Source organism: Manis javanica, chromosome 11 (assembly GCF_040802235.1).
Source record: "Manis javanica isolate MJ-LG chromosome 11, MJ_LKY, whole genome shotgun sequence".
Classification (NCBI taxonomy): Eukaryota; Metazoa; Chordata; class Mammalia; order Pholidota; family Manidae; genus Manis; species Manis javanica.
Window position 1 is genome coordinate 116,017,102 of NC_133166.1, and position 26,692 is coordinate 116,043,793.

Sequence of the window (26,692 nt, forward strand, 5' to 3'; positions counted from 1 at the left end):
GGCAGTCAGACTCCCCGTCCAGTGGTCAGCAGGGCAGAACTCAGGAGGCCTGGCACAAAGGGCTCTCAGGAGGAACTTGGAATAGAGGCTTGGGGGCATCACCTGTCCAGGGCTCTGTGGGCATCTGGCTCCTCTCTTTACCTCACCACCCCTGCCCACACCTGACCCATCCCAAATCCCACCATTCCCTTCCCACTCCAGGCCACCGCCCTTCCAACCTTGATGCCTGCAGTGGCCCCTCCATAGGTCTCCCTGGGCCAGGCTTGTCCTCAACATCCTCTGTCCTTCCCACCCCCATGGCCAACCCGTTCCTCTCACACCCCCGGCTCTTCCCCACCTCGACTGGCCCCTTCCTGAGCTGAAGTGTCACTCCTAAGACAGCTTTCCCGGTGGGATCCCGGGTCCTCCCTCTCCCATCAGCCAGGGCATTTTCTCCAGGGAACTCACAACCATGATGTGAACTGGTCGGTTCTCTGCTGGCAGGTCTCTTGGGTGAACACCAGGAGGGGAGGGCCTGTGTCTACCCTCTTCCCTAGTGTCCTCAGGATCTCACACTTGCTGAGCAGATGAAGGGAGTGTGTGGGACTGAGGGAAAGCATCTCTGGACAAACCACCAAGTGCAATTTTGAGCCAGACTTGGGGCCTTCCTCCACCCTGCCCCAGCTGCCAGATCCTGGCCTTGCCCCCAGCAACCGGGTGGGGCCGCCCAGCTCACCTCCCAGCTGAGCTGCCTCTCCTCTCTCCCACTCACGCTCACTAGCTGTGCCCCAGCTTTCCTCCCTCTTTGGCTACCCACAGAGCCCGTTCTCCCAGCCCCACCCTGCCAGCCCCTCCCAGGTGCCTGTGGTGGGGTAGTGAGCTCCCACAGCACCTGGGACTCCTGGCGGCACACCATGGGCGCTCCAAGGCCCTGGGCCCGCTACGGGCTGCTGGTTGTGGCCCACCTGCTGGCCCTGGCGCTTGGGGCTGCAGTGCTCCAGGCCCTGGAGGGGCCTCCAGTGCTCCAGCTCCGGGCCAATCTCAGGGCCGAGCTGGCCACTTTCCAGGCAGAGTACGGGGCCTGTCTGCCACCTGGGGCACTGGAGGAGCTGCTGGGCACCGCCCTGGCAGCCCAGGCCTATGGGGTCTCCAGCCTGGGCCATGGCTCAGAGACCAGGAACTGGGATCTGCCCTCGGCCCTGCTCTTCACTGCCAGCATCCTCACCACCACGGGTAAGGCCGCCAGGCGGCTGGGCAGGAGGGGGCTCCTGGGGTCCTTGGAGGTGCAGCCCTTCCCCCAGCCCCAAATTACCAGACAAAGCCAAGGCCCTATTAGGCTGACATCACAGCTGGGACTCCCCACACCAACACACCCCAACTGGTGCTTCAACTTCAGCTGCCAGGAGAGGTGTGGCCTCCCCAGCCCAAACCCCAGGCTCCCTTTGAGACCCAGAGAGTAGCCCAGACCCCATGGGCTTGAGGCAAGATGTGGAACGTACTGTGGGATGGATTCCTGGATGGAGAGAAATGGAGTGAACCTGGGGAGTACAGATTAGGGCCACTGATTCAGGAGTGAATGTAAAGGAAGGTTCCTGGGAGAGGAAGTCCTAATGAGATGTCAGCCAGAGCAAGAGGGCACAGAGATGAGCAACAGAGTGTGCAAAGGCCCAGATAAATAAAGCAATGGGCCCCACAGCCCTGGGGGGAGGGAGCTTTGTCCCGTAAAGTGTCTAAATATTTTTAAATGAAAGTCTGTGTTTCTAACTTCTTTTGGAAAATCAGGAAACCTATTTACGCTGAACCAGAATTCCTGCAGGGCAACATATTGGCTGGACTAGAACAGGGCCTGCCCTTTGGAACAGAGCATACTTCCCCACCCCAACCCCAGGCCACCCTGGGCCCCACAACTCTCTCTTATCCCACATCTGGCTCCTCTAGGCATTTGAATTTCCAGCCTCTGGACCAGCTGAGCTTGTTTTCCCAACACCCGCACTCTCCCATCTCCCAGCCTGGAATGCTCCTTCGGGCTGCCTCCAGCCCTTCATATCAAGTGTCTTGACTAATTCCCCTGCCTGTGGCCCCCACCAGACGGCAGGGCCTGGACCGACTCAGATTCTAGCACAAGACCTGACACACAGGATGATTCGATATACTTTTGAGGAATGAAAGAGGGTGACATTCTGCCCACTGGATTAGGAAGTACTGGTCAGGCACAGAGATGAGGAACCTCTTAGAAAGCTACGCTCCCTCTGGAGCAGGATAGCAATTCTCAGACCGTTTGGGCTACAAGAAGCTTGAGGAACTTTTGATCCTTTCAATTTCAGGAAAAGAGGAGTGGCCGGGAGAGGTTAAGGGACTTGCCCAAAAGCCCCAGTGAATAAGGAACAAGCTAGCAGTCTCAGCCACCAGAGGGCAGCCTCCTGTGGGAGGTGATAGTTGGGGGGAGCGGGGATCACAGCAGGCATCCCACTCGAGTGCTCACTGCCCCTGTCTCTCTCCTCTCCAGGTTATGGCCACATGGCCCCACTGTCAGCAGGTGGAAAGGCCTTCTGTGTGGTCTATGCGGCCCTGGGGCTGCCAGCCTCCCTAGCACTTGTGGCTGTGCTACGCCACTGCCTGCTGCCTCTGCTCAGCCTCCCGGGTACCTGGGTGGCTATCCGCTGGCAGCTGGTGCCAGCCAGGGCTGCGCTGCTACAGGCAGCTGGATTGGGCTTGTTAGTGGCTACTACCTTCGTGCTGCTGCCAGCCCTGGTGCTGTGGGGTCTCCAGGGCGACTGCAGCCTGCTGGAGGCCATCTACTTCTGCTTCAGCTCACTCAGTACCATCAGCCTGGGGGACCTGCTGCCCAGTCGCGGCCGTGGCCTGCATCCAGTGCTTTACCACCTTGGCCAGCTCGCACTTCTCGGTGAGTCCAGCCTCCAAGGAGTGAGAGGGTGTGGAGAGGAGGGAACAGGAGGCTGGACGATGACTCCCATAAACCACTGGGGAGGCTGAGCCTCACAGGTGGTGGGACCCTGCCCTGCCCTAGGGCACGGAGGGGGGAGTGTAGTTGGAAGAACTCTGACTTCAGTGTTAGAATTGTGAATGGCCCCGGGTCTCAGGGTGGGTCACCAGGCTGGGAGGTGGGCAGAGAGCATCATCAGGTCCCTAAGAGCTGCCCTAGCAACCTCTCTTCCCCAGGTTACTTGCTCCTAGGGCTCCTGGCCATGCTGCTGACTGTGGAGACCTTCTCGGAGCTGCCACAGGTCCGCACCGTGGTGAAGTTCTTTGGGTCCAGTGATCCTTCGACCGCTGAGGACCAAGTTGGCATCATAGGCCAGGATGAACTGGCTCTGAGCACCCTGTCAGCCCCAACCACACCCTCAGGACAAGCCCCAGCTTGCTGACAGGTGTCAGATGATGGGAATTGAGCTTTCAGTTGGAGAAATCTGGAGAGGAAGCCTCTGGAGAAGGGAGAGGAGAAATGGGTGGGAGGACCTCAGGGAATTATGTTAAAAAAATTAAATGGGCAGCACCCCCGACTGTGTTTTCATCTCTTTCGAAATGGGACTGACTTACAGCTATTAACAACCCAAACCCCCAGCATCCTTAGACCCTACCCTCCTTCCAGCGCCGAGGTCCAGCCTCCCTGCATCCGAGAGCCTCAGAGCGGGCGCAGCCGCACTGCGTCTCAGACCGCTTATCGGCCCAAGCCCCGCCCCCTTCCGTCTATTGGGCGCCCCAGAGGTCCTGAGAAAGGCCGCGCGGGTGTCACCTTGTCAAACTTTATTGCTCGCGAGGAACCGCAAGGGAAGGAGGGCGGGGCGCGGTAGTTCCCAGGCCAGCCCTCTTCTGCGGGGCTGGCCACCCGGCCCCGCCGTCGGGGAGTTCTGCGCGGCCTCCCGGGACCCCCAGCCTCCGCGAACACACACTCACACGGACGAATAAATACGGCCCGGCCGGCGCGGCCGTCCTGCGTCTCCCGTCCGCCGGGAGACGGGCCGCTCCACTCCTCCCCGCAAAGGGGCGACGCCGGGCCCTGAATGCGGCGGCCAGGCGGCCGGTCCTCCCGAGCAAAGGTGGGGGCGGCGATCCGGCGCAGCAGAGGCCCTAGCGGGCCCGCAGGGCGGCGACTCAGCTCAGCGCGCAGCGTTCGCGCCGGCCCAGCTGCCGGCTCAGCTTGCGGCGCCGCAGCTCCAGGCCGCGCTCCAGACGCTCGTCCTCCTCCAGGGCGCTGAGGGCGAACGGCCGGGGTCAGCCCCGTGCTGGGCCGGACGAGCCCTGCTCCCGACCCCGACCTCCGCACTCCGGCGCGGCCCCGGCCCCGCTTACGTCCGCTCCCTGTGGTCCAGGTCCCGGAGCAGCTTGTCGCGCTGGTTCACCAGCGACACCAGTTCCTCCAGCAGGAGCTGCTCTCGGTGCTGCTGCGCGGCCGTTTTCAGCCAGTCTGAGGGCGGAGGAAGAAGCTGAGGGTCAGGAGGCGCCGGGCCCTGGCCTGGCCGCAGCCCCTCGGGCCCCATCTCCCACCTTCGACAGACAGCATGGCCCGTAGCTCCCGGCTCAGCAGCTCAAACCTCCGCTCCAAGTCCTGCTCCTCGATGCTGGCGGGAGGGGTGGCGGGGGTGGGGGTGGGGGAGGGCAGGTGAGGGGAAGGGGAGCAGCACGCAGAAGCACCAGAGCTCTGCCCGCTCCCTGGCTCCCACCCCGCTTGGTGCGGAGGGCTGGGGTGGTGGGGGCAGAATTACACCCCAGTCCCTAGCCCAGATCATCTCCCTTCCAACTGCTCTCTAGCTGCTGGATGTTTATATTGTCTCCTCCAACTCCCGCTGTCCTTTTCTTTCTTTAAATAAGAAACAACTTTGCAGGATTATTTGGATGAAAATTACTCATAATAAACAGCAAGAATGAAGCTAAAATTATTCTGAAAAACGATCCAAAATGCAAAAGGGAGGCAAAACCGCCTTCATCGTGCAAGACCATAAAGGCGGAGATGGCCCAAGGTCACATCTGAAACCAGCTCAGATTTCTCTAGACCTCAGGGTTCCTTACTGTAAAGGACCAGGGTCAAACTGGGACACTCAGCCTTGCCCTGCCTGTGTCTCAGTGTCCTTTGGGCATCAGTTTTCTTATTCATTAAAAATAGTACCAATTTAAGAGGTACACATTTTACATAGGAAATTAGATAGGAAAAGAAGTAAGATGGCTGAGCAACTTCTCAAAAAGATCTTTGTAAAAAGAAGTAAGCCGTGGATATCTCTAAGCAAAGAAGCCAATCCCCTGTGTCCTGCAGGCCCTGGGCAGCCTGGGGACCAGGCCTGCATGTGAGGGGCCGCCACTCACAGCAGCTGCAGCTGGTCCTGCCTCCGGATGAGAGCATTCTTCTTGTTGACCAGTGTAAACCACTCCTGGATCAGCATCTCCTCCTGCAGCCTGTTGGCACCTGAGCCGGGCCAGGACAATTACCAGGCCTGTCACCCACCCTGGTGGCAGGAGCAGGATGGCTGGGGGTTGGGAGAGGGGCCTTGCTCCCTTTGAGCAATCTGCTTCCTGGCTCAGGGCCTCAGTGTGCCCAGCGGTAAATGAGGCCAATGACCCCAGCCTTACCTCCTCCCAACTCCTCCCAAGGTCAGGAAGGGCAGATCTGGTGGCATGTGCTGGGGAGTAGACTCCAGATGCCCACCCACCTGATTCCATCAGGCTCCTGAGCTGCGTCTCCACCTCGGCTGCCCGTCCATCTATCTGCCTCTGCTCCTGTTCCAGGGCCTGCAGCTCTGCACACACGTACTGACTTGTGTCCTGGAACCGTTGCTGGGGTAGAAAGTCAGGGCACGGAACAAGGTGGGCTCAGCCCAGGCCCTGCCTAGGAAGTGTCATCAATAGCTCCTCCCACCTTAGCTGTCCTTACCAGCCCAGACTCCTCCCCTGGGGTTGGGGGTGGCTCTTCCAATGGGGGACTTTCACCTGCAGACAGAGACCAGGCTAAGGCACCCCCAGCTGGTACCTGCCCCCAAGGGGTCCCCATGTCAGGAACTGTCAGCAGCCTGAGCTGAGCTGGGTCATCACCCCTTCAAAACTACTCACCAGGGGGCTGCTGTGGGGTTGCAGCTACAGATGGGCCAGAGGCAGGGCTGGGCTCAGGGCTCAGGCCTTCCTGCGGAGGGAGGGGCCAGTGAGGGCTTGGAAGGGTTCCCACAGGGCCTCTTCGTGCACACGCAGGGAAATTGGGGCCCTCAATCCCAGGCCCTGCCCTCCCAGGCTGCTTCCCCGATTCTGCACGCAGGGAAATCCATCCGCGGCTCCCTCTAGGGAAAGTGTCTCCTCAAGCAAAGACTGTAGCCTTCACCCTCCCTGGCCCTGTGCTCCTAGGTCAGTTCCCCTCTCCCTCTCTGAGCCTCAGTTCTCGGTCCTGGGGCTGGGCAGATAACCCTGGCCACACAGGGCATTTCTAAGAGTCGGGGTGAAAGGCTGTGAAGGGCCCAGCTGGTGCCTCTCCTTCCCCCTCTTGACCCCTCCTCAGTGGAGCTCCTTCAGGCCACCTCTGACTCCAGTTGCCTGGTGCTGGCATCTCCATTATGGCCTGGGCCCCCCGGTGGTGACCCTGAGCCATCCAGAGCCAGCACTTCTGTCTTCTGACCAAAAGGAGGCGCCCTCCCTCCTTATTGATTCTCATGCCTGGAGACAACTGTGCTCTTCACCTAATACTCAGGACAGGACAGGTTGACTGGACCTACCAATTTTAGCTTGGAAGGATCTGCCCCCAGCCGCCCCTTGGCTACTTCTGGTACTGTCAGCCCTGGGCACCCCCAACTTTTAAGTTCAACTGATAGCCTGCCCCCTTGATGGCTTCTGCTCTGGCCACCTTGTTAGTTCACAGGGTGGGAAGAATGGGTTCAACCACCGCACTGTCCACACAACTCTGTTTGAGAGGCAGCCCCAGACATCTCTGCCTAGTGCCATCATCCCTGACCTGGCTAAGTGGTGGCCTTCTCACTAGCCACGTCTGCCCTGCCTGCTGACTCTACCCTCAAGCCACAACTCAGGGGTCTTCCTAAAACCTTCACTGATGGTGTCAGTCTCTCCACACCCTCCTTAGCTCCCAGCCTCATTGCTGAGGCCTGTTGGCAGCTACAGACTCAACTCCTACCACCCGAAACCCCACCCAGACACCAGTGAAAGACTTTCGTTTCCCCAAATAGCTTCCTCAGTCTAGAGTCAGCCTCCATCTTGGGCTCAAGGCCATGAACAACCTTCATGACCCAGCTCAGCTCCCACCTCCTCCAGAAGCCCCTTCGGGCTCCCACAGAGCTCTGCCTCCCTCCCTGACTATAACATAATGAGTCATAAGAAATAAATATTTGGTCAGTCATGTGACCAGATATATTTCATCTTCATCCACAGTTCCTGAAAATGCTTGTTTTAAAGGTGAAATGATGTCTTATCTGTTAATGAGAGACTTTTGAACCCCCACCCAAGAGCAGGGGCTGGAGGCTGAATCAGCCAATGGCCAATAATTTAGTTAATCATGACTGTGCAATGAAGACCTCACAAAACCACTGAAAAGAGCTTAGCTTATTGCTGCCTGTTCTCTGGGATCCTGCTTTTCTGTCAGAGAGCTTCTACACTTGGGGAACCAGGACACCTCCACATGCCACTGAGCCAGTCCCCAAGCTCCACAAGGACAGAAGTTCCTTTATTTGGGACCTTGCCCTATGCACTTGCATCTCTTCATCCGGCTGTTAACTTGTATCCTTTATGGTATCTTTTATTAAACTGTATATATTAGTGTTTTCCTGAGTTCTGTGAGCTGCTCTAGCAAATTAATCAGACATAAGGGGGAGGTCGTGGGAACCTCCAATTTGTAGCCAGTAGGTCAGAAGCACAGGTAAGCCTGGGGCCTGCAACTGACCTCTGGAGTCGGGGGTGGAGGGCAGTCTTATAGGACAGAGCCCTTAACCTGGGGAATCTGGTGCTGTCTCCCAGCAGGTAGCATCAGAAATTAGTTGAGTTCTCTGACATCCTGTTGGTGTTCGGGAATTGCTTGGTGTTATGCGTGTGGGAAGAACGCCCCCCCCCCCAAAACATTGGAATTGGTCTGGGAACCCGAAAGGATATGAGCACACCATTCACATTGACCTTCACACCTCCTGAAGCCTGGGCATATGCTCCCACTGTGGCCTCCTGGGCCTCCCCCATTCCAGCTCCCACTCTGCACCCTCCCCATCATGGCTATTGGTTACCTACATCTCCCATCAGTAAGACCCTGCAGACAGGATGCGGCCCAGAGAATGCACTAAGGGTACATTCAACAATAAGGGATACTGACTAAACATTTGTATGTCACGCACTGTGTGTGCGCTGACTCACTCCGTTCTCCCAACAGCCCTGTGAGGCAGGAACGATAGCCATCCCTGCTCTATAGATGAAGAAACAAGGTATGAGATGAGGCCCACACAGGGCCTGGCCTGAGGCCCAGGGCTGCCTGATTCAAAGACTTGTTCCTGAGAGGGCAACCAGTTTTGTTTGCCTCTGGGCCACCCACTGGGCCTCTTTGTCACTGTGTGTAAAATAGGGAGAAATCCCAGGCCTGTATAATCTGGGGGTTACAGGGCTCCAGAAAGGCATCTGGGGGAAAAACACTGTTCTGCTTTTCTGACAGCCCCATAAATGGTGCTTTGAGGCCACTTTGTGAAGGACTTTCCTGTGTTGTTTCTCCTCAGGGAACGAGCACAGGAAGGTTAAGGGGTTTGCCAGGGTCACACAGCCAGTTAATAGAGCTGGGCCCAGTAGAGGGCCCCATTTCAGGTTCCCTAGTGTTACCCACTTTCTTCATCTCCCTGAGCCTCAACAGTCCCACCTGCAAAGTGGGGTGGGTAATCATTCCTCCCTGGAAGGGCATTGTGAGGAGTGGTGAGGAGTTGATGAGGGGTCAGAGGGGCAGGCCAGGCACACAGCAGGACTCAACCCACAGGGTGGGCAGAGAAAGGAGAGTGCAGAAACCCCAACCTCAGCAGCAAGGGAGCTTACTCATGTCGGGCCTGATGGGAATTTCAATGCTTCCTCTTGTCTGAGCCAAATTCCCCTTTCTACACCCTCATGTGTAGCCCCTCCTCCAGGAAGCCTTGCTGGGCCACTCCTTCCTTGTGGCATGCTTCGGCCCTACCCCAGCTTCAAGGTCCCTGATTTCATCCCATCCGGGATTTTGGAAGCTCCCAAGGGTAGAGTCAGACCTGCAGCCTCCCACTGCACTGATGGGGCACGGGGGCATGGGAGTAGCTGAGGAGGGGGAGTCCACTTCAGCCCCACAGGTCAGATATCTCCTGTGGGACAGGGACAAGGGCTGGAGGAGGCCTGGCTTAGAAGGACCAGATGCTGAGACTTGGGCAGAAAAGGGTGTAGGATGGAGCCTCCCCTTTTAGATTTAAAGAGCCACCGACACACATTAATGAGACTGGTTGGAGGCCAACCGACAGGTAAGGAGTGGCTGTGTCCCTCAGCCCCCTGCTTGTCACATCTCCTGTGGGTACCCTCTCTGTGTCCCACTCACAATGCTGCACCTCTGTCACTCCACATAAGGCTCCTGCTTTTCAGGCTGGCCTCATCACTGTCAGGGGACCTTACAGGAGATGACTGGCAGCTCCCTAAATGAGACCTAAGCTTTCCTGCTATCACAGTTTCACTTGAGAACCATCCCTTCCCATTTTTCACCTGGGAAACCCTGCCCATCTTACCTACCTAGCTCAAATGGCTGCTTCTGCCAGAGAGCCTTTCCCACAGTTTATTCTCTCCTTTCTTTAGAACTCAGGGGTCATCCCTGGGCAGCCAAAGCTTTAGAGTAGCCTAACAGAGCTGCCCCTGCTCTCGCAGTCAGGGCAGTGCAACAGGTGGAACCATAACTGGAAAGCCCCTGGCCCCTGGCTGGGAACCTCTTTAGTGGCTCTGAGTCCTTGAGTAAGTCCCTGACCTCTTTGGGATCACTTCCCCTTCAGTGCAATGATCCTGTGACATCCTGGGAGACTCTGACCTGAAACCTGCAGGGGATGGGAGGCCATGGGCACCCAGCAAGCATCCCATCTCCAATCTCCCATTTTCAGAGAAGAGAGGAAACTGGTCTCCAGCACCTGGAGTTAAAGATCCAAGCCACAGAATCCTGGCCCTGGTTCACCTCGCCCTGTCTTACAGGGCAACTGTGTCTACTAGTGACTCCCGGCCACTTGCCAGGAAAGAAATACCCCTACAGACCCACTTTACAGTCCAGAAAGCCCTTTCTGCACTCATGAAGCCTTCGGGAAAATTCCTACTACAGGCCTTGATTGCATTAACTGGGTTAAAAACCACTAAAGATCAAGACCCTGCTCCGGTAGCCACGCTGAGCCTGGCAGCCTCTGCTGACATGTGTGCCCTGACCAGGGGCTCACTACCTCCGAGGGGGACTCTTCAGAGGCACCACAATCCCTCCCGTCAGAAAGCGCCTCCCCACATCCAGCTGAGTCCTGCTGCCTGAAGCCACCACCCCTGCGCCAGCTGTGCCCCTGGGGTCCCTGGGGACCCACTCCTTCTCAGTCCGCATCCCATGCCGCGGGGGGGACACTCACCGTGGCCGCAGCCCCTGGGGCTCCTGAGTCCGTGTCATCCACCGAGAAGGAGTTGCTGTTTCGCAGCCGTGAGCGCCTCTTCTTCAGCAGGTCCGCATCGCGCACGTGGGAGAAGGAGCCGTGCGCGCGGGGCGGGGGCACCGGCCCGGCCTCCCCGTTGACCGACGGCCGCCGCAGCCTCACGCCGCCCCCGACGCCCGGGGCCCCGGCCCCATTCGCTAGCCCCTCCGCCGGGGGCACGTACGCCCGGGCTCCGGGACCTTCGGCAGGGACCTCAGAGGGGCGCGCCTCCTGGGCGGCCTCGGCCGCGCGGTCGTTGGAGGTCGCCTCGGGGGCCGCCCTGTCCGGGCTGTTCTCGGCCTCCTTGGGCTCCTCGGGAGCCTCGGCCCGGTGCTCACGAAGCCGCTGCGCCAAGCCTCCGGCGTCTAGGTCCTCGGCTGGGCTCGGCTGGGCGCTGGCCACGCGGTACGTTCCGGCGCCACCGCCGCCCTCCAGCTGCACCAGCTGCAACTCCTGCCCGGTGCAGAAGGCGCGGATCTGGCACAGGTAAGTCATGACGATGAGCTTGTCGGGCACCGACAGTAGCACCATGTCAGCCGGCTCCAGCAGCCGCGACACGCCCAGGGCCGCGAAGCCATCAAAGGCCTAGAAATGGGTGCACTGGGGGTCAGCGGTGCAGACGTTACCCAGCGATGCCGCAGCCCACCCCGGACAGCTCAAGGGTCCCGGGGCTGGCACACCAGCGTTTGCCCACCAATGCCTTCACACTCCTATTGGGAGAAATCTAGCAACAGAATCTGCCCTCGTGTTACCCAGCAACTGCACACCAAAGGGTGGTTTTGGAAAAACTACTGGAAATATGCTTAAGAAAAACAAAGCTAAACTATGGACCGAAAAGGTAAAAAGTGACAGAACTTCCAAAAGCCACAGCTGGGGCCCTGCAACTCATAGATTCCTCCCCCAGGACAGACCAACCCCGCTCTTTCCCTCAAGACATTGCTCCCTCCCCATCTCACCTGCTTGTTGTTCTGTTTGATGTTGAGTGGGTTGAGGGACATGTAGTCACTGCAGAGAGAGCACTTGGCTGGTCAGAAGCTGGATTCCCACTGCCCTCCCAGCAGTCTCCCCCATTCATTCCCACCACCTCTGCCAGCTCACATCTTGTCTGGGTAGAATCTGTGCAGGATGGCACAGAAGGCCAAGCCGTTGCGCCAGGATGTAGTGAAGTTGGTGACACGGACACCACGGTAGCCAGCAGTGACTTCCTGGCACCACTCCAGAAGGGACTGGCTGGAGCTGACCAGGGCAGGTGGTGCCTGGGGACACAGGGATGGGCTTAAGGAATGTGAACATGGGACCTGTACCCTCTGCCTCTTGGACACAAAACAGCCACAGCTCTAGCCCCACTAGAGACCACTGGCCAGAGCCTCAGGGCCAGGCAAAGGGTTTCCAGTTCAGGGTTATCTACCGAGGTCACCTAGAAGATCAGTAGACCCCGGGCAAGATCAGAGGTCACGAGCAGCCACACCTCAAGGTCAGCCCAGAAAATTAGCTTGGGGTGTCCCGCTCCATGCAGCCCAGAGACAATAGGGTTGGCGACAGAGCACCCTGAGAGAGGAGGGGGTGAGGGGGCTCCTTGATGCTGAGCCCGTCCCACCCAACCCCAGTCAACCAGGTGGGTCCATGCAGAGCCGCCGTTAGCTCAGCCCCAGGTTAGTGGGAAGCAGCAGACTGGGCCCTCGGCGGCCCCCATCCCTACCTGGCTGCCTAGCAGCCTCCCGTCCTCTTCAGGCTCCTCTGGGGATGAGGCCCCGGAGGGCCTGGGCACCCCAGCCTCTGCCCCACTGGCCACCTGAGCCTCAGCCAGGCTGGCCTCTGGGAGGTTTCCCTCAGCTTCTTTTCCCTTCTTGGTTCCTGAGACCCCAGCCTCTGCTTCCTGGGCCTCAAAGATACCAGATTGGTTCTCTGGGGGCCCTAAAACCTCCATATTTGCTTCCTGGGACCCCCAAATCTCAGACCTGGCCTCTGACACTCCCAAAACCCTAGCCTCCACCTCTTGGACCTGCAAAACTGTGGTGTCTGCCTCTGTCCCCTGGGACCCTAACACTACATGCTCAGTGACTGGAGCCCTTGAAGTCTCATATTTGAGGGCTCCCCAGAGCCTAGCCTCTGCCTTCTGGATCTCTGAAGTCTCAGCCTTTGCCTTCTCAGCCTCTAAAACTATAGTCTCCATCTGTGGAGTCCCCATTTCCTCAGCCTCTGCCATTCCAACCTCTGGCCCTGAGACCCCCGAATCTCCAGCTGCTGTCTCCTGGATCCCCAATATTTCAGCTTCTGCTGTCTCAGGTACTATCCCTGGGACCCCTAAAACTTTTCCCTCTATCTCCTGAGTCCCTAATATCTCAGCCTTTGCCTTCCCAGCTTCTATCTCTGGCACTCTGGAACCTCCTACCTCTGTCTCCTGGGCCCCTAATATTTCAGATTCTGCTATTCCAGCTTCTATCCTCAGTATCCCTGAACTCCCAGATATCTCCTGGGTCCCCAATATCTCAGTCTCTGCCACCCTAGTCGTTGTCCCCAGAACTCCTGAACCCCTAGGCCCTGTTTCCTGGGTTCCTAGTACCTCACACTCTGCCATTCCACTCTCTGTCCGTGGGGCCCCTGAAGCCCTCATCTCTGTTTTCTGGGGCCCCAGTTCTTCAGACTCTGCCATCCCAGCAGCCTCTGTCTCCTGGGCTCTCAATATCTCTGTTTCTGCTGTCCCAGTCTCTCTCTCCAAGAACCCTGATCCCCCCACTTCTGTTTCCTGGGTCCCCAATACCTCTGATTCTACCACCCAAGTCTCTGTTCCCAGGACCCTCAAATCCCCAGCTTCTGCCTCCCAGACCCCCAGATCCCTAGACATCGCCGCCTGGTCACCTGCTGGTGGGGCCTCCTGGCACTTGCTCATCTGGGGCCCTGCAGCTGCTGCTCCAACAGAGGGACCCTGCTCCAGGTGTGTCCTCCCAACACCAGGGACTCCACCCCTCACCGTTGCACCCTCTCTCTCCTGGCCTGCAGGAGCCCTGGCCCTCTTGAGGTCACTGAGATGCCTGGAGTGCCCTGTAGGCTCTGCTGGGGGTGGGCTCAGGATTGTGGGAGCCTTGTCCCTGCTCCCCAGCCCTGTCCTCCCCTGGGAGCACCTTCGAGGAGCCTCAAGAGTGCCCTTGAATCTTGCCTCAGACATCACCCCTATAGCCTCTGGTCCCTCAGTGTCCACGTGTCTCACCTTTGGCCTCTGCTCAGCATCCACTTGACTAACTTCAGAACTCTCTTCAGCCTCCCCAGCTCTGACCTCCAAGCTCTTAGCGTTCACCTCTGTAACTCCTGACCCGTGCTCACTGCCCACCCTGCTAGCCTCTGGCCTGTCCCCAGTGTCCACCTCCTCAACCTTGGGTTTCTGCCCTCCCAAAGAGTCTTTGGAGCCTCCGTCCTCAATGCCTGGGTCCAGCCCAGCTCCCTGGGCCTCTGTCCCTTCCTGCAGGCTTGTCCAGGTCTGAGTCTCCCCAGCAGAGCCCATTCCTGCTGGAGGAGCCCCTGGGGCTTTGGAGGCCTCATCCCCCCTTTGGGAGACTGGGGGCCAGAGGGCTTCAGAGCCTTTCTGGAGCCAAGGGGCTGAGGTGGGGGCCACATCCTGGCCTGACTGTCCTGAAGACCTGAGGAGAGAGCAGGAGGGGGTGTTGGGCGGTCCGTTTAGCCCTCCACTCCCAGCACCACCCCCTTTGGATTGCTAGGGCCCTGGGAAGGCAGCTCGGTAGGGGTGCGCAGCTTCCTAACAGTGGGCAGAGGGTGGAGGCGGGGCTGCTTCTGAAGCTCACCTCATCTCCGGTGGGCTTCCCGGGGGCCTGGGGACCTTGGGCCCCACCTGGCCCCCTGCTACAGCAGCTTGTTCTGACCCCTGGCCCCGGGAGGCCCTGGTTGGGGGCACAGGGGCACTCACAGGGGCCGGACTGGTATCCTCAGTACTAGAAGGGCTGGCAGCTGGGGAGGGAGGAAGTGAGGAGCACTGAGGCCTGGGCCCTGTGACTAGAGGTCCAGTTCCCCAGCCCCAGCCTGGGCCTCACCTGCCTCCCGAGACTGGACTCGGCCCTCCTCCTCCTCCTCACAGAGTGTCTTCAGCTCCCGAGAGGGATCTGGGGGGGTCGGGAGCAAGGTCAGCCCGGGCCAGGGCCCTGCTGGTCAGACCCCCTCCCTCAAGCTAGAGTGCTGGGCTTACCTGGGAAGCACCCCAGCCTCAGGGCACTGCCCCAGCCTGCGAGAATAGACAGGCCCACGATGCACAGAGAGAGAGAGAGACCCACAAGGACGGACAGAAACGCCTTAACAAGCAAAAGGGAGGGTGAGGACGCTGGTGACAGAGCAGGAGGTGGCGAGAATGGAGAACGGGCCGTAGCCCCCCTCTGCGTTTCTGGCCCAGCTGCCCGAGGGCAGGTACAGACCTGGGCAGGCACCCAGTCAGGGGTGGAAAGGACCGGGACCCAGGGAGGCACTGGGAACCCATCCTGTAGGACTCGGCTAAGGACCAGATTTGGACAATCAGGGCCGCTGGGTAGGTTGAGACTGCCTGGGCCGCAGTGAGCACACACCACAGGGCATGCGCAAGCTGGCCCTTCCCCAACACAGCCAGTGGCTTGTGGCCGGCGTTATCCCCACCCTCCCTGGACCTTGGTGATCTCGATCCATGGCAGGCTATGAGCCCACCTGGCTGGGGGATGTGGGCCTGGGCCTCAGGGGCCCCTGGACCATTGGCCTCCTCCTCATCACTTTCAGCAAAGTCATCCAGGTTGCCCACGTCACTGGGCTTCACGCTCATGAGGCTTGCAAGACTCTGCATGTCATCGTCCCTGGGGGTCAGAGGTCAGGGGTGAGTGCTGGGGTCAGAGGCTGCAGACTAGGGCCAAGGAGGGTGGCTGAGCACTCACGTGGCACGGCCCTCCCGCAGTAGCACCCCCGAGAGAGTGAGGCTCAGCTCAGCATGTACCACCTTCACTGACTTGGGCTTCAGCTTCAGCCGCAGCGGAACTTGGGCAGGCAAGGGCCCCGCATGGCAGGCCAGGTCCACCTCGGCAGAGGCCAGCACCTTCCGCTGCCCCTTGGACTCCTTTGGGCCGGGGACAGGGCATCAGTGCTGCTCCAGAGTCCCCAGGTCCCCAGGTCTCAGCCTGCCCCAGCCACTCACATTCTCAATGATAAACGTCCACTCTTTGGCCTCATACTGGTCCACGTGGGGGTCCTGCAAAAAGGGGGCACTTGTGAGTATAGGGGCTGCTGGGAGGGGGCAGGGCAGGGAGAGGAGCCCGTGCTGGGAGGTGTTTGGTGGGGGCCTTCACAAATGCTGGGCTCTCCTGTCTGGGATGCTCCCCAGCTTCCCCAGACCCCAGCTATCTCTCATATTCCATGTGATGGAGAAAGGCTACCTCCTACAAGGAGACCTCCTGGGCCACTCATGCTGAGTAGGCCCCTTGCACAATTCTTGGTCTCACCCTTCTGTTCTTTCCTATTTGGATGGATAACCCACCAGGGGACCCCTGTGAATGCCTGGGGTTGTAATCGCCCTCTCATTCCCATCTATGTGGGAGGGTTAGAGACTTACCCTGTATAGAGTCACGGAGATGTCTACATTCTCAGGCACCATCCACACCACAGTGCCTCGGTACGGGTTCTGGATGCCTGGCTGCCAGCTGTGGGCCTAGGATGAGCAGTCTGAGTCCTTCCCCTAACTTAACTCTCCCTAACACCCCTTGCCCTTATCTCCAAGCTTGACCCCATCTTTCTCTCCTTTCTACAGACTCTAATCTGAATGCGAACCTGATTCCATGCCCCGATCAGCCCTGGCCTGCTTCCCCCCACCCCTGGCCCCACCCCCAACCTGGACCCCCAGTTGACATCTTCCCCACCTTGGAGCAGATGCGTCGGTTGCGCCGGGTCCACACCACCACCAACTTATCTGGTTGCCTGGGGGTGGGGAAAGGGGTCTATTCAGTCAGGCCCACTGCCCAGCCTCTCCATCTCCTCTAGGGCCTTCCTTCAGCACACATCTGCCTCCCCCAGGAGAGGGCCTGGACAGCCCCTTATCTGGAGCCCCAGGGAGCTGGGTGGGGCTGCTGAGGCAGGGTGGGGCCCGGGGCACAAGGGCAAAGGCCCAACGTGGGTTGGCAGGGGCTATGAAGAAAGACAGCAAGAAACAGACACACAGACAGGGAAGCATACACAGACAGAAACACAGCGAGGCGCTGCAGACTTGGAACCACAGGGAGAGCAGACTTAGAGTAAAACACAGACTCCATTTACTCACAAATATCTGCGGGGTGCACATGCTAAACCCAGCCTGCTTTAGGGGCAGAGCAGAGCAAAGAAGCAAGACCCTTCAGGAGCTGGAGACAACGAGGTGGGGGAAGAGTGCCAATCAAGGAGGAAAATAAATTAAGCTGGTTTCAGGGAGGAGAGAGAGCCACTGGGATCTCCTTGATGTTGGGTGTCTGAGCAGCGGCAAGACTCGGGGAGGGATAGACTGTGTCTGGAGAGGGAGAAGCTCCAGGTAGAGGGAATGGCAGGTGCAAGGGTCTGAGGTTGGGGAAGGCACAGGGTTGGCGTGAAGGACAGAGGATGGGGGGTGGTCTGAGGGGCAGAGGGGCAGCTCGTCACCCTCCCAAGGCCTTCTGTGCCCAGCTGTTTGCTGGGCCCAAGGGCCCCAAGAGTCAGCCATGCTCCCCACCTCTGAAACCGAGAGCCTTGGACTCTAAGCTTTGCAGGTCCCCTGACTCCCAGCAGGGGCATCAAGGAAGGCTTCCAGGTGACATCTAAGCTGCACAGCATATGCCGGGGCAGACTCAGAGGAGACGCCAAGACACATGAAGGGGAAAGACAAGGCTGGAAGAGTCCCCTGCACAGGCCCGGACGCAGACCCAGAGCTGACCTGTGGCTGGGTCTGGGAGGGGGAGGGCCCCTTCGGGTTAGAGAGTCCAACTGCTGCCCAAGAGGGTAAGGGTGGTCGAGGGGACTGGGCCAAAGGCAGCACAAGGGCCCTCTTTGTTTGCACCCAGCCCCATGCCAGGACGCTCGGGGTCCTCCCAGCTTACTGCCACTCTGTTGACCTGCGAGGATACTGAGGCCCAGAGAGGGTGGCGACCAGGCAAAGTCACACCGGTGAGCCGAGAGCCCTGTCACACCTGGAGCCAAGCTCTTCTCCTCGAGCCCAAACTGCAGGCAATGGCTGAACAAGGGCAGCCATGGGACCTTCCCAGAAAGGGGAAGAGGACAAGGGGTGCCTGGGAGGGTGGGGCCTGGCTAGGCAGCCTGACTCAGGTTGGGCGCACCCTCCTGGGGAGCTGCGACCTGGACAGGGACAGCTGCCTAGCCTGGGCTCCCAGCTAAGAAGACAAGGAGGCCCTGCCCACCTCCTGTGACTCAGATGTGTTGACACTACCCGCACTCTCGGCCTGCTCTCTGGAACTAGGCCCAGTGTCCCTCTGGCCTCACCCAGGATGCTGGGGCAGAAGGCAGAAGTCAGAGGTCAGAGTGCAAATCCCAGCCCTGTGCTGTGTTACCCCAGCCAGCCCCTGTCCTCTCCGGGCCACACCAAGTGGAGTGAACAGCCCTCTGGCTGGTCCAGTCAAGCCCAGGGATACGGCAGCTGCCCAGAGGACCCCAGTCTCCTGCTCACTCCCCTCCCCTTGGACCCCAAGGTCCCTTCCTGCCCCAAGAGCCCTTCCTCTCCGGAACCTAAATTTAGTCCCGCCTGACAGAGGGAGGCCCCCACAGCTGTGTCCTAATCCAGCCAAGGGAAGCTGACACCAGCGAGCACGTATATTTAGGGTGTGACGCAGGAGCCTGGGCAGCTGCGGGTGGAGGCATGTGCACAAGATGCCCCTGGGCCCTTCAGCAGCACTGGACAGGTCCTGCTCCCCCTCACATATCTCCCCCGGACCTGCCACATCGCTCTCCCCAGGCCCTCTCCTTTTTGACTAAGGCCCTCAGGCTCCTTTAAGCCACTGCCCGCCTCCCTGCTCATCCCTCCCAGTGCTCAGTTTCCCCTTTTAAGGGCATTGTGGAGCCATATCCAGCCTACCAGCACCCACTCTGGCTGAAGTTGGGGGGCAGTTCCTCTGGCTCAGTAAGTGTGCATGGGAGGAAGGGGTAACATCTTTTTTCTGAACTGGACTAAGTCCATGGAGGTTTCTGCCCCAGGCCCAGCACCCGCAGACCTCAAAATGTGCTCCCCTTTCCGATGCCACCCTGAACCATCCCTCTAGCCCAAAACATGAGGCCTGACCTCCCCCAGCCCAGAACGCAGCTGGGATAAGCGTGGGCACAGACAGACTCCCAGGCCTGGAAGTCCTGAACTCCACTCCCCAAAAGCTGCCTCTACTCCCCAACTCCAGGACACTTTTGAGTCTGTGTTGGGACACCCAGCCCAATCTGCGGCAGGGGCCCTGGGAGCCACTGGAATGGGGGCAGGGTTCTCTCACGCTTTAAAGGCGAGATGTCGCCCCAGCAGTATGGGGCGTCCCTCGGGCGTCTCCCCCACTCACCATTTCTTGGTACACTCCACCACCAGCTCATGGTAACAGGCCACAAACTGGAACTTGGCTGCCCGCTTGCCCACACGCTGCAGGCGCTTCCACACCGAGGTCATGGCCCCCAACGCCCGCTCCTCAAACCCGGGGCTCCCGCTGGCCCGCCACTGCTGGCCCGGCCCGGGTCCCCATGGCTTCCCGGGCTCCTATCCACACCGTCCGCCCCGTCCGCGTGGAGGGTCCCAGGTTCGGACCCGGGGCCGCTCTTCCTCCGTTGGGGCCAGCCACGTTGTCCGGCTGGGTCGGCGGGGTCGTCTGGGGAGCGACGGGTCGCTGGAGCTCTGAGCGGCTAGCGCGCGGTTTCCTGGAGCCGCACCCCCGTCGGAAGGCGGGCGGCGCTCCGGCGCGGGGCGGGGGCGGGGCGGCCCGGCTTCCGGGGCCTAGCGCCGCGCGGCGACCGTAGTGGGGGTGGGGGTGCGGGTGGCAGGCGGGGTGCGAAGGGGACCTCAGCGTCTGCTCCGTGCGCGCCGGGGTGGTGTAGACACGCGGCCGCGTGGGCGGTGCGCAGGCCGGGGGAAAGGCTAACCAGTAATATGGGTAAGCGTCCCTTCCTGCCGGCAGCCCTGGAGGTACGTGCTGGTGGCCCCATTTCACAGGCTGGGGAAAGAGACGTAGAAGGGGGAAGAGACTTGCTCAGGGCCACCCCTAAGCTCTGGGCTAGAGCCAACTCTCCTCAACACCCCAGCCGACTCCTGTCTTAACCAGAGCAGGGAGAGCAGAGTCAGGGACCAACCTGGTGACCCTGCCCGTGGGCAGCACCCATTCGTCAGTCTCAGAACCGGATCCCTCGGCTGTCAAATGGGAGGATTGCCCCAATATTCCACAAGTAGCTGACTTCCGAGTGTGTAACCCTGGGCAAAGCACTAATACCCTCAGCCTCAGTTTCTACCTCTGTTAAATAGGGATAATTACAGTTCCGCCTTTTACAGAGTCGGCCAGAGGAGGATACCTTGGAAAGTGTTCAGTACGGAGCTTGGCTGATTTTGCCAGGTCTCATTAAATGAAATCCGTTATCATGGAAAGGAAAGAGTGTCTGTTCACTGTCCTTCCCCAGGGAAGCCTGCCTTGGGGCGTTAGCTGCTCAGTTCACACCTAGATTAGAGTTCACACCCAGATTAGAGCCTTTATCGCAGACCCGGCAGCCCGCCCTGCATGGTAATGAGCCGCTGCAGGTGTTAGGCCCAGACGTGGAGAACTGTCCTGGGCAGCACATCGGCCTGTTCCCTCCCTGTCAGCGCTCTGCAAGGTTGGTGAATGGACTGCGGCCTGGTGCCTGATAAATACTCGGTTTGAACAGGATGGCCCATCCGCCAGGAGAGCCACCTGAGTGTCTCCGGGAGGCAGGCGACAGGGCGGCAGGGCGTGGGGTGAGTGTGACTAAACCTAGGTGTGCGGCTTCGAGGTCCTCTCCTCTCCTCGTCCCAAGAAGTGGGGGTGCTCTGTGTATGTGGAGGTCTGAGCACCCACCATCCCCAAATGTGCAGGCTTCTTCCGGTGGACCTGACACCCGGGTTTGGCCCCCAGTCCCAGCGGTGTGGTCCTCAGTTTTTTCTGTAAGAGAAAGCCTTTCACATACAACCGTAAAGGCCCCAAGTGCTTTAAAGTAGCCAGGCCGTCGGAATGAGACTAAGGGCAGAATGCGGGTGTCTGGGACGCGATCACCCTCACCGCAGATCCAGTCCCAAGCCCGAAGCCCAGGGCTTTGCCCCATCCTCCCTCCAGGGCTTGTGTGGCGTCTGAGGGCAGGGCACCGCCACTTCACCCCCTCCGCCTCTGCAGCTGTTTCTTCCCACCCCTAGGGCACACATTCGCTCGCCAGCCCTTTTGGAGGCGCCTTCCCCCTTCCGCAAAGGGGCCCCCTCAGGCCCACCGTCTCGGGCCCACCCATTTCCTGTGCCCCAACTCCGCCTCCACTCCGGGTGGAAAGTTTCTCTCTTCAAGATGGGCGGCTCCTTCTCCTTCCTTCCCGGCCGGCCAGGAAAGCCCAAAGCGAGTGGGGAGGAGGGCTGGGTTTCCAGGCCTCCAGCCAGAGAGGGGAAGTGACTCGGCCGCAGTCATACAACCGCCGGACCTGGACCGGCCAGCCTGGAACGCTCCGCAACGCAGCCACCGCCAAGCCTCCTTCACGAGGGTTCGGGCGCCGCCTGCCGGCGGAGTGCGGCGCCTCACCTCCCAGAACGGCCTCCCCGCGCCGGAGCCAGGTAGTCTGAGCACCAGAACGCTGAGAAAGAATTTATTTACCTAAGCGCCCAGAGGGCTGGCCCCTAAACTTAAATACCCAGCAAAGAGCCTTGGCCCTCCTGGCCACGGGTGGGTGCAGAGATGGCACCTGGGGTCCTCGTCTAGGGCCGTGGAACCCAGGGACCAGAGATGGGATGCTCCTGAGCAGCTGCCAACAGCAGCAAAAGGTTGAAAAGAGGTGGGAGCCAGATACTCGTCCCAATCCCAGAGATGCCAAAAGGACTGCAAGATGCTTTGGGTCCCACTGCCAGCCTTCAGTCTGGCACTAAAGCAGGGGTGCACACATGTGGGAGAAGTGGAGGTCCAGTTCCATGGGCAGAGGCTGTAGCCCAGGTAACCCACCCCAGTGCCAGCTAACCCCAGAGAGGAGGGAGACTGGCAGTTTTGCTCTGAGGGGCCCAGGCTTTGCCCTCCTGTGAGGTGAGGTGAGGTGGTAAGGTGGTATGGGGAAAAGCAGGCACTGTAGTCTGAGTACTCGCTGAGGGGTGAGTTTCCTAAGTGTTTTGCATGGGTGCATGCCCCTTGCCTCCTGCCAGCTCTTCAGAGGCTGATGTGGAAGGCATCCTGCAGCCACTGGTCACGGGCATTGTGCGTCTGGGGCACAGTGAGGGGCTGTGGGTCCGGGGGCAGGCTGGCATCAGGAGGCTCTTCGTCATCAGATAAGCCAGCATCAGGTGGGTAGGAGCTGTCTGAGTGCAGGGAGGATGACAGGTCCTGGCACAGGCTCAAGTCTTGGCACAGGTGCTTGTAGTCCTGGATAGACTCATACAGGCCCCACAGCTGGCAGAGCAGGGACATATCCAGCTGCCGCAAGCCCACCTGCAAAGGACTGAGGGTGGGCTGGGGTTGGGGTCCCGGCTGCCCTCAGCCCTAGCCAACCTCCCAGCACCTTCTAAACACAAGTATTTGGAGGTATCAGACTCCACCCTTGAACCTTTAGGCACATCACTGACCCTCATCTATAAAATGGGGATAACTTTCATATAGCAGGAACTATTGCCATGCACAGTAACTATAATTATTGTTCCCATATCCCCTCTACACAACGGGCTTCAAGTTCTCGAGAACCAGGCCCCCAGTTCCCGGTCCCGTACCTTCGCGCTCCGCCCGGGGTCTCTCGTGCTCCGAGGCAGCCCCCACCCCGGCTCCACCCCGCCCGCCCCAGCTGGCCCGGGACCCATCTACTCACCATCTCCTTGCGCAGCGCTGCTAGTGCTGAGTCGAGGTTGACAGGGCGACGCGCGCCGGGAGTACCACCGGTGGGTCCCGCGTTGGCGGCGCCGGCGGCGTAGCGGGGCCCGTCCGGGACGCGGGCGGCGCGGCTCAGCTCATCGTGGATGCGGCTGCGCTGGCTGTAGACACGCTCCAGCTCCCGCCACGAGCCCCCGCTAGCGTTGAGGAGACCGCTGAGGCCGCGCGGCAGCGGAGGGAGCCCGGCCAGGGCGCAGCCCGCGCCGCCCGCCACGTCGGCCGAGGGCAGCCCATTCATGGCCGGCCCGGCGCGGACGGCGATGCTAACTCCTTCCCTCCAAGGCTCAGCTCGGGCCCCCGGCTCAGGCCCAGCACCTCGCGGCCCCGCCGGCCGAGCCCAGCCGCCGCCCGCAGGCCGCGCTTTGTTCCTTCCCCGACTCCTCCGACTCCGCCTATGCCCCACCCCCTCCGCGTGGGCGGGGCCTCTCTTAAAAGGGCAACGGTTGCGGGACCCCAGTCACGACGCTGAGGAAAGGGAATAGGGGGCACCGACAGCAGGGCAGCGGGAAAGCCAGGAGGGAAGAGGCCAACAGCTGCGGGCACGGTTACTTCATGGTTCTTTTTGCTCCCGCACCCCCAACAGTGTGTTTAACCACTCTGCTCAATTGTTAACTCCCAAGGAAAAGCGTCTAAAAGGAGGGGGGAAGAGTTGTCAGGAGACTGGGTTGTTTTACTTGGTCCCTAACCAAGGCTCTGTCAGTGTCTGAGTGCCTGGCTGGGCATGAGGTGAGAGACGATGATGGTAACAGGATGCTCAGGAGGAGGAGAAGATACCAAGGGGATTGGAACCCAAAATCTCACCGAGGGGATGGATGAGGAGGCTGCAGGGGTGCTGTAGAGGTCTGTCCCTCTTGTTTCTGCTTTTCAGGAGACTGTAGCCTCTTCCTCAGAAAAAAAGTATCAGTAGTCCTCTCCCTCCCCCTCATCCTCTTGAGTCGGGAAACTGAGCAGCAAAACAAGCCCTGTTAATCTCAGGACATAAAGATGAGTAGCTAGTTCTAGGGTGGGGACAAAAAGAAAAAGGCAAGTGGAGCTGGGGCTGGCATGCACACTCAGAACCAAGAAAAAGAACAAATCACACAAGAGGAACAGTTGTTTTTCTAGAGGGTTTTTCTCAGGAGGGATCTCTCAGTGCTGCAGCTGCCGCACACTGCACAATGCCTCAGCACAAGCCCGGATAAGATTGCACAGCTGTATGCTACTCTCCAGGGAGTTGCTGGAGCCTAGCTCAGCTGAGGCCCAGGTCAGCTTCTGCAGGAGGGCCTCCTGTGTGCAGGCCAGGACATCTGCATTTGGAGGCACAGCAGGAGGGGGCAGCCCCCGAGCTGCCTTGAGCCCTGCTGCAGCTCCCTCACAGTGCTCTGGACGGGGTACTGGGGGCTGAGCAGCAGGCCGGGAGCCCACGGGGAGCTCCGAGGCAGAGGCAAGCTGGTGTTCCCGGGCTTGGGAGAGGGCAGCCTGGGCATTCAGAACTAAAAGAAAAGAAAATGGGTGGAATGGTCAGGATGTTAGTTCACTTCAGCCCTGAGCCACCTCTTTACTCTCTATTTCTGTGTTTATTGCTCTATTTCTGTGTTTGAGGTGTTTATCCTGCCTCTCTATAAGGCAACTCATCCACTGTCTTCTTTGTAACAGTTATTTATTTATGTCCTTGCTTCATTTCTCCCACCAGGATTATACCTGATCAAGCTCAGACTCTCTAGAGTCTGGCATACAGAAGGTGCTGCTAATGCTCTTACTGAATTAATGGTCCTTTCTAGAGCTGAAAGAAGGCACCTTACCTCGGCCCCAGCCAGACTCCACAGTCACCTCCCACTCCAACCATTCCCAGGCCTCTATCATCACACTGCTTCTCTACCAAGCACACTCGGTCCTTTACCCGGATTATCTTTATCCACGTCTGAGTCGAGCTCCTGACAAGCCACGCAATAGATTTTCCGCTGTTTGTCTTGGAGGAGGATCGTCTAGGGGCCAGAAAGACGGGAGCAGGGGTGAGACGCCAGACGATGGGGTCCAGAGGGGGAGAACTGGGGAATGGCTGTACAGCCTGGTCCGCAGCTCCATCCCCGAACCCCACGTCCCAAATCTCTCCTCACCCCGCAGTCCGCACACGTCTCGCCCAGCATGCGGTAACCACGCAGCAGGTAGTCGCCCATGAGCCGGGAGATGCGATCCTGCCGCTCCCGTCGTGCTTGCAGCACCTTCGTCTCCGCTTCGGTAGGAGGCTCCCAGGAGAAATCGTCGACTTCTGAGGGAAGAGACGCACAAGAGATGGAGGGGGTCTTGCCCGAGTGGACTGCCCCCGCACCTCGCAGCCACAGGTTCCCCGCATCCCAAATCCTCACCAGCGCCGTTCAGGGCCATGTTGCCGGTGTCGCCGCTGAGCTCACCGGAAGTGACGCACAAGCAAAGCGCCTTCCGATGAGGACGAATGTGGTGCTCCCTCTGCCCCTCAGTGGGGCGATGCCCATAGTGGGGCGTTGCTGCTGCAGTCTTGACCCTGCCCTGTTGGCGCGCCCCTCCGCAGGAGACCGTAGACAAAAACTTTCAACTGGCTAGGCCTCAGGAGAGGCGTCTCCGTGGTAACGCCATCAGGTCGCAGGACCCGGAAGAGGCTGCACTGGGTGGCCCTTCCTGCCCTCCGCGGACGGAGGGGAGCGCTTGGCTTGAGGAATCCCTGCTGGCCTCCGCCTTCCCTGGGGTTTCCCTTTCCTCACAGGCGGGACCGGGGACTGGCGGGGCAATGGCGTCATCACAACATCGCCCCTGATAATAACAAAAGGCCCCTTGCCTGCGTTTGTAGCTTCCTCTGTTCTCAGGGCTTCTCACTTCAAGTGGCAAGTCGGGCCAGGCAGCGTCGCTCTGGCGTTCCGTACCTGTCAGCCTATTTCGAGACACCGCCCACCCCACTCCCACCGCCTGTTCTGTGTCCCGGTCTGGCGAACCCCTACCCCCATGGCCAGGGACTGAGGCAAAGCCAGCCACTAACTCTTTTTGAAGTTTAAGTCCTCAAGCCGGCTGACTGAAAAGCACTTGTACTGGGCACACGCACGTCCGGTCGCAGCCACAGCCAAGCAAAGCATGCTTGAGCGCGCTGATGAGGGGCTTATTACTTATACCTGTGACAGTTATGCTTTTCTTGGGTGGGCAACTGTTAAAACTACTAGTCCCCTGAACATGGGCTGCTGATTTTTTTTTTCTTCTGTGTTCTTTTTCCTTACACCTCCTCTCCCTCACTAGGTTTGGAGACGCCAGGTGGGGCCGGCAGTGGTTCCCAGGTGTACAGCCTGCAGTGCTTCAAGGCTGTACACCGAGGCAGTGGAGAAGGAGCTAGGCCTTAGGCCCCCATAATCTCATCAACAATAAACTCCTTCTTTGATTAGACAGCATATGCCTCTGAAACTTCAGCCGAAGATCTAATGCCCTTCTCCATGTTCCTCCTACACAGATTGCCGAGGACTGCCATTTCCTGACCCTTGCTGCCTCCTGCTTACTTGCAGAGCCAGCCCTGTGCCCCTCTTCGTTCTCTCCAGCTGCCAGCAGGCTCTTAGGCAGCAGTGTACCTGGCTCAGGGCCTGACTCTAGGTCAGTTCTGCCAAGCTGACTAGAGGGACTCGAACTCTAGCCTGTATGCAAAGATGCTCCAGGTCCTTTCTGTATTCAGCTCCCAGCCCCGTCCTGAATTCCTCCTCAGTGCACCTTTCTGTGTCATCGTCATGCCCAATGTCCACTCAACAGTTTATTCTGCCTTACACCAAGGCCCTTACACTCATTCTCCTGCTTAATCCCTTTCACACACTCATGACAATCTTATGGGTAGGGACTACTGTTATCCCCATTTTACAGAGCAGGAAATAGTAATTCTTTTTAAAACAAATCAGATCATGTCACTCCTCAAAAACCCTCTGGTATCTCCCCATCACACTTAGACAAAAATCCAAAACCCTTACTGTTGTCTCCAAAGTCCTATGTGTCTGGCCCCTGGCCCACTCACCTCCTCCTGCCGTCCCTACATTCCTCCTTTCCCACTACAGG

General features: G+C 59.3%; 4 protein-coding genes across 7 annotated transcripts; 1 reads left to right on the forward strand and 3 right to left on the reverse strand.

Moving 5' to 3' along the window:
* The first annotated feature begins 452 nt into the window (after positions 1-452).
* On the forward strand, positions 453-3,500 carry KCNK7 (potassium two pore domain channel subfamily K member 7). The gene is made up of 3 exons (XM_017669288.3): positions 453-1,212; positions 2,486-2,884; positions 3,160-3,500. Exons 1-3 carry the CDS (start codon positions 894-896, stop codon positions 3,363-3,365), a joined length of 924 nt encoding a protein of 307 aa, XP_017524777.2. The 5' UTR covers positions 453-893; the 3' UTR covers positions 3,366-3,500.
* Positions 3,501-3,643: 143 nt separating this feature from the next.
* EHBP1L1 (EH domain binding protein 1 like 1) lies at positions 3,644-19,461 on the reverse strand. 4 transcript variants are annotated; one of them, XM_073217536.1, is made up of 19 exons: positions 19,121-19,461; positions 17,305-17,517; positions 16,487-16,544; positions 16,183-16,278; positions 15,769-15,822; positions 15,512-15,690; positions 15,291-15,433; positions 14,654-14,722; positions 14,408-14,570; positions 12,310-14,245; positions 11,709-11,866; positions 11,567-11,615; positions 10,551-11,195; positions 6,040-6,109; positions 5,864-5,919; positions 5,643-5,766; positions 5,299-5,398; positions 4,291-4,405; positions 3,644-4,192 (listed from the first exon to the last, which is right to left on the reverse strand). In XM_073217536.1, exons 2-19 carry the CDS (start codon positions 17,403-17,405, stop codon positions 3,659-3,661), a joined length of 4,650 nt encoding a protein of 1,549 aa, XP_073073637.1. In that variant the 5' UTR covers positions 17,406-17,517; positions 19,121-19,461; the 3' UTR covers positions 3,644-3,658. The 4 variants fall into 4 exon arrangements, with proteins under 4 accessions (XP_073073637.1, XP_073073636.1, XP_073073638.1 ...); XM_073217537.1 differs by lacking the exon at positions 17,305-17,517 and adding an exon at positions 4,486-4,559 and having other exon boundaries at positions 3,902-4,192; positions 19,121-19,457; XM_073217535.1 differs by lacking the exon at positions 17,305-17,517 and having other exon boundaries at positions 19,121-19,459.
* A 1,921-nt stretch (positions 19,462-21,382) lies between these two features.
* On the reverse strand, positions 21,383-23,027 carry FAM89B (family with sequence similarity 89 member B). Its single transcript, XM_036995843.2, has 2 exons — positions 22,596-23,027; positions 21,383-22,225 (listed from the first exon to the last, which is right to left on the reverse strand). Exons 1-2 carry the CDS (start codon positions 22,893-22,895, stop codon positions 21,947-21,949), a joined length of 579 nt encoding a protein of 192 aa, XP_036851738.1. The 5' UTR covers positions 22,896-23,027; the 3' UTR covers positions 21,383-21,946.
* A 710-nt stretch (positions 23,028-23,737) lies between these two features.
* On the reverse strand, positions 23,738-25,573 carry ZNRD2 (zinc ribbon domain containing 2). The gene is made up of 4 exons (XM_017669293.3): positions 25,003-25,573; positions 24,754-24,905; positions 24,537-24,621; positions 23,738-24,129 (listed from the first exon to the last, which is right to left on the reverse strand). Exons 1-4 carry the CDS (start codon positions 25,019-25,021, stop codon positions 23,786-23,788), a joined length of 600 nt encoding a protein of 199 aa, XP_017524782.3. The 5' UTR covers positions 25,022-25,573; the 3' UTR covers positions 23,738-23,785.
* Positions 25,574-26,692: the final 1,119 nt, after the last annotated feature.

What these genes read in the sequence shown, in the direction of transcription:
- KCNK7 (XM_017669288.3), top strand. Translation starts at nt 894, where the DNA reads ATGGGCGCTCCAAGGCCCTGGGCCCGCTACGGGCTGCTGGTTGTGGCC. An exon ending in CAGCATCCTCACCACCACGG is followed by an intron (nt 1,213 to 2,485) that starts GTAAGGCCGCCA and finishes TCTCCTCTCCAG; the next exon opens with GTTATGGCCACATGGCCCCA. An exon ending in TGGCCAGCTCGCACTTCTCG is followed by an intron (nt 2,885 to 3,159) that starts GTGAGTCCAGCC and finishes TCTCTTCCCCAG; the next exon opens with GTTACTTGCTCCTAGGGCTC.
- EHBP1L1 (XM_073217535.1), bottom strand. Translation starts at nt 19,224, where the DNA reads ATGACCTCGGTGTGGAAGCGCCTGCAGCGTGTGGGCAAGCGGGCAGCC. An exon ending in GGACGTTTATCATTGAGAAT is followed by an intron (nt 15,691 to 15,768) that starts GTGAGTGGCTGG and finishes CCCGGCCCAAAG; the next exon opens with GAGTCCAAGGGGCAGCGGAA. An exon ending in CTGCGGGAGGGCCGTGCCAC is followed by an intron (nt 15,434 to 15,511) that starts GTGAGTGCTCAG and finishes TCTGACCCCCAG; the next exon opens with GGACGATGACATGCAGAGTC.
- FAM89B (XM_036995843.2), bottom strand. Translation starts at nt 22,895, where the DNA reads ATGAATGGGCTGCCCTCGGCCGACGTGGCGGGCGGCGCGGGCTGCGCC. An exon ending in CAGCGCTGCGCAAGGAGATG is followed by an intron (nt 22,226 to 22,595) that starts GTGAGTAGATGG and finishes AGTCCTTTGCAG; the next exon opens with GTGGGCTTGCGGCAGCTGGA.
- ZNRD2 (XM_017669293.3), bottom strand. An exon ending in AGACGTGTGCGGACTGCGGG is followed by an intron (nt 24,622 to 24,753) that starts GTGAGGAGAGAT and finishes TCTGGCCCCTAG; the next exon opens with ACGATCCTCCTCCAAGACAA. An exon ending in CGTGGATAAAGATAATCCGG is followed by an intron (nt 24,130 to 24,536) that starts GTAAAGGACCGA and finishes CTTTTCTTTTAG; the next exon opens with TTCTGAATGCCCAGGCTGCC.